A 5,341-nucleotide genomic window follows, 5' to 3' on the forward strand; every position below is an offset into this window, starting at 1 on the left:
CATGGTGCTCCCCATGTGCAAAGGCTCAGTCCTTACTGTAGCGGCTGTGGGTTTGATTCCAACCTTTGGCCTTTTGCTGATTCACGATATTTGAGGGAATGATCAATTTGGTATAATTCTCATTTTCATTGAAAAAATATTAAAATCTAAAAAATGTAATTGATTTATTTGGTGTAATTTTTGCGAGGATCTGTACAAAACAAAGATCTTTTCTTTTGTCTGTAGGATACAGTTTGTAGGTTGGGACTTCTCTGGAGCACCACTATACTTCATTCAGAAAGGTTTAACACATATTTTGCCTTTAACAAAAAGGCAAAACAGTGAAGAAAAGAAACAGTGAGGCGGGAATGTGTACCGCCATCTCCGTCAAAGCTGATTTTTCCTTTCACATCTTCTTCGGGGAATGGTTGCCTCACATTCAGATATCCCAGGAGCTTTAGAGCTTTCTGCTCGTCCCGCTTGTACCACAGAATTTTATCATAATATTCTATGCTGTGTGAACAGTTGATCTCACTGATAACCGATTCACCAGTTCTCTTAATGATGAAAGGAGGCGTTTGGAAGACACTGTTGGTATTAGAGGCACCTGTGGGGGGGGGGAACAGACAAGATTTTAAATACTGAAATTAATATCTGTGCAGTGTCTAACTCTTTTTTGAATATTTTTTTTGTTTCTCACCATTATTTCCCGGCAGATAAAGAAAACAGAATATAAAGACAATAAATTTCATGTTAAAGAAGATGAGATTTGACACTCAACAATCAGCTCTCCCTTCCAGTCCTGTCAGCTCAGAACCTGCGGAACAGAGTGCATCACTCTTCCAGTTCACAGTTCAGTGAACAGGGGGGGTGTCAGAGAGGGCTCGACATCATAGCTTTATCAGGAGGGAGGAAGTAGCGTTACCTAGTCTAGTCAATGGAAGTGTAGGTCATGATCCAGACCTGGGTCTCGCCAGGGATTTCCTGAAGTGATCTGATTCCAATTCACAAGGTCCAGATTCAATTACATTTTCCATTCTAATATCAATTAGGCTAGGGGGAATTATTTGCTTGGATTTGAAAGATTCTCACAACTTATGCTGTCAATTGTTGTGTAAGCAAAAAGCAACCCTTAATTCTTTTTTCAATGCACCAGGTTAAGAGTACTTTTTACTTAACAAGACTAACATTATATAAACATATTTAACATGATAAAAAGTGATTTTGAGATTTTTATTAATGTCAATTAACTTAAACAAAGAGTAGTTTTGATTGAGGAGTTGACTGTTTTAACCCAGTCCTGTTGATATCCTGACTTCATTTGTTGAGCTTTGTTTCCCCCTGCTGGTGTGAAAAATACTCCATGTTGCTTGAGTAAGTTTGATGTGTTTTCCAAATTTTACAGATATTTACATACTCGATGGCTGACGGTTATTTCAGATCAGTGCAGCAGTTTGTGGAAGTGTGTCCTCTAGAGTTGCATATTATTATAATAATAATAATAATAATGATAATGGCTACTTTATTAATCCCACAAGGGGAAATTACAATTTACACTCTGTTATCACACACATTACACACAGCTCTGAGTTACACACATGCTCAGTACCTATACATGCAATAAGAAGGAGAGATGTCAGAGTGCATATCTTTGGCCAATAATGTTTCATTTCATTCATTATCAGATGACTCTAAGGTTGCTTACACACCTGTCTTGTTTGGTCCGTTTAAAACAAACCCTGGAACATGTGGTACGGTAGTCCGGTTTGTTTGGGTTGGCGTGACAGCTCATCCCAACTCTGGTGCGCATCAAACAAGCAAACTCTGGTCCGCTTGAAAACGGGAGGCTCGGTTCACTTCCAAGGGAAGTAGAGTTTGGTTCACCTCAGGTAAGAAGGAAAGAGAGTGTACCAAAAACAAGCATATACTAAGGTACTTCATTTACAAGGAAACTGAAAAAATATTAATGTCGTGGATTGTGAAGCGGCAATATTCACGCCAGCGTCTCCACATTCCAACATTCTTTCATCGGCGCTTTCATTTTCTCGAAGGCAGAGCAGGATCCCCAAGGCTCGGTTTACACCTATCACCATTTCTAGCCACGGTGGGGGGGGGACACAGGCAGGCTGGGGGAACTCATGTTACAAAAAAATGAAACTCAAAGTGAAATGTTCATGCCATGGGACCTTTAAACATGACTTAGACAAATACATGTAGCAAAACACATGATTTCATGAAAACATTTCATAAAATTTTATATAGCCTCTACAATACCTTGGCTACCATTTCTGTAGCTTTCTTTACAACTTAAATAGTAAATTTTTCTTAGATATTTGGAGAGAACATCAAATCTGTGAATTCTCAAATAGTATGGTCTTAGCCCCTATTAGTTGTTGTTTCCAGACAGAGTGAAGAAAATATTCAACTAGATAAAAATCTGTTTAAATAAGTTTTAATTTGTCTATAATCCAACAACCTAAAGAACCTAAAAATCAACGGTACTGTTACACATCTCGTAAAGAACGCAAGCTGAGTATGCGTCGTATTTTTTCCTGCTTTTTTGTCCTTTGTCAATCCCACCTACAGTGTGTTTTCCGTAACATAACTTAAAGCATCAATGATAATATCACAATAAATTGTAGTAATGATATTTAACCCTCATGTTGTCCTTGAGTCAAGTGGAGCCGTTTTCCTTCATCAGTGTTCTTTTTAACCACCCAGTTGTAATTACCCCAAATAACATGATTGATTCCACACAACGCTCTTTGAAAAGTACAAAGCTTTACTTTCATTCATTTTGGGCTGTCTTGTTCAATTTTAAGGCATTTGAAAAAAAATTGAACTGGTTTTGAAATAGTATTGAGTAAAAGTTGATGTATTCCAGTCTGTGATTATCCATCAACATCCATTCCTTTACTCTTAGTGTAAATAATTCTTAATTTCTGCTTTTTTGACTCAAACATTAGGTAGAATTTCCTATAAATAAGGTTTATTGATCATAAATTCCCAAAATAATAGTAAAACTAAAGTTAATAAGTTAGTGTTACGTAGTGTTAAATGTCAAAAAAATGACAAACATTGAAAAAAAGGGACAAAAACATAAGAAAAAGTTAAAACCATCGATAAAAAGCGTCAACCCAAGTGTGGATTTTCAATTTTGACGGGAAGACAACACAAGGGTTAAGCAGTAGAAATAAGCGCCACTGTTAGAGGCACAGATACTTGTTTCATAAGCGCCTTTGCGCACCACTTTTCTGGGTTAGGTGCGTCAGAAAAGGCTACCAGCAACATGTGTTGAAGTCCCGCACACTGTACATTACGCGTTCAAATACTTTATTTGCATTTATTATTTATTTTAGCACCATGAATTTGTTAAAATAACTCAAAACCTCAATTTTAGGGTTGTAACAATACAAACGAGATGAGATGAGGAAGAGTTGCAGGTGGGAGTGTCATATATTGTGTGGCTTCTGATCAAAAGTGTAACTGAGTGTTTGTGGTCCTTGAGGTCCCTCTACAGTTCAGCAGATAACTCACTAATAGAGCCAACAGTGCACTGGGGTTTTTGTTCAGCTGTTGAGTGTGTCTGTATCAGTGTGTTGACTCCCAGCACAGAAATACAAGCCTTTATCTCCAGGCTCCAGGTTCTTCACTGTGAATGTCCCACTCGCAGCGTCAGGCTTGGTGGCTGAGAATTTCTCTTTGCTGAAAACTCCAAAATCATGATCTTGGTTACCGAGTCTTGTGAACACGATTAGTTTCATTGTTTCTCCTGGCCGCTGTCTGTACCAGTACATCTGGAAGTGGCCAGAACCTTTGGTGTCGCTGCAGTTCATTGTTGCACTGTCGGCCTTGTTCTTCCACAGTATGTCCGGCGTCTGGGTGATGTCACTCCCATCAATAAGACCTGAGTGTGAAAAACAATGTTACCTGAAGTGAACATGTAAACCTGCGTACTGCAGAACATTAACAGCAATTTTGAACTTGTTATCCCTCTAATAAAAGTTTAAGTCAGTATTGTGTTCTGGACTTTACCTTTTATGCAGAGCAGACATAGTAACAAGCTGATGAGACCGTGTTTGATGTTGCCCATGTTCAGAAAGTCAGAAAACTGTCAGTGTAGGACAGAGATAAAGAGTTGCAGGTGGGAGTGTCATATATTGTGTGGCTTCTGATCAAAAGTATAACTGAGTGTTTGTGGTCCTTGAGGTCCCTCTACAGTTCAGCATATAACTCACTAATAGAACCAACAGTGCCCTGGGGTTTGTGTTCAGCTGTTGACTATCATAATCAGCTTTATTTGCCAGGTATGAGGACACTTAGGAGGAATTTTGCTTTGGATCATCATTGCTTATAGTTCCCTTACACATACAAAATAACCAAACAATATATACACACTAATATATACACACTATAAACACAAACAATAGAGACATGTTGAGGCAATATTGCAGTGAAGAGTGCAAAGTATGCAGAAGTTAATTACGATAGTTATTATTTTAATTATGGAGCATAATGCAAAGGGTGGTGGAATAAATTGTATTATGTTATTATATTACAATATGAACAGTTTAAACAGTGTGAACAGCTGTGAAATAGAGAATGAGAATGATGCATGAATAAGTGGAACCAGTTAACTGGTGCTGGTTAGAGACAGTGTTGCTGGGTTACTGCTCAGAACTGAACCTGACGCTGTGAGTCAGAAGTCAGCTGTTCATCAGAGTGATAGCTTGTGGAAAGAGACTGTTCCTGAGTCTGTTGGTTTTGGCGTACAGCGCTCTGTAGCCCCTACCAACAGGGTGAGACGGGTCTGCAGTGATGGTTCCTGCCCGTTTCCTGACTCTGGAGGAGTCTAGGTCATGAATGGAGGGCAGGTTGGCACCGATGATCTGTGTTGACTCCCAGCACAGAAATAAAAGCCTCTATCTCCAGGCTCCAGGTTCTTCACTGGGAATGTCCCACTCTCAGCGTCAGGCTTGGTGGCTGAGAATGTATCGGTCTTGAAATCTCCAAAATCATGATCTCTATTGTTGCCATACTTTATGTAGCCAATTAGTTTCATTGTTTCTCCTGGCAGCTGTCTGTACCGGTACATATGATTGTACCCTTTGGTGTGGCTGCAGTTCATTGTTGCATTTCTTCACCCTCTTCTTTCCCCAGTATGGAGGTATGGGTGACTTCCCTACCATTCATTTAACCTTTATTCATACTTAATTAAATCAATTACACGTTTGTGCATAACAAAAGAAACATAAACAAATCTTTTACATTCATCCATACACTTTTTGGATTTACAGTTTATATGTGGAAGATGCTGTCTACTAGGGATGAGCGAGTACAGCATCATCTGTATCTGTATCTG

General features: G+C 38.9%; 1 long non-coding RNA gene and 1 gene segment (V, D, J or C); one reads left to right on the top strand and one right to left on the bottom strand.

Moving 5' to 3' along the window:
- The window catches only part of LOC117935542, a 12,700-nt gene extending 12,277 nt beyond the window's left edge, over positions 1–423 (top strand). Inside the window, exon 3 of the long non-coding RNA XR_004654784.1 lies at positions 338–423. This is a non-coding gene — a long non-coding RNA (uncharacterized LOC117935542). The remainder of the gene's footprint in view (positions 1–337) is intronic.
- Positions 424–3,417: 2,994 nt separating this feature from the next.
- On the bottom strand, positions 3,418–4,199 carry LOC117935532. The segment is given in 2 exon segments: positions 3,418–3,886; positions 4,015–4,199. Coding segments are annotated over 2 exon segments (396 nt in total).
- Positions 4,200–5,341: the final 1,142 nt, after the last annotated feature.

The sequence above is a fragment of the Etheostoma cragini genome, chromosome 20, assembly GCF_013103735.1.
Source record: "Etheostoma cragini isolate CJK2018 chromosome 20, CSU_Ecrag_1.0, whole genome shotgun sequence".
Classification (NCBI taxonomy): Eukaryota; Metazoa; Chordata; class Actinopteri; order Perciformes; family Percidae; genus Etheostoma; species Etheostoma cragini.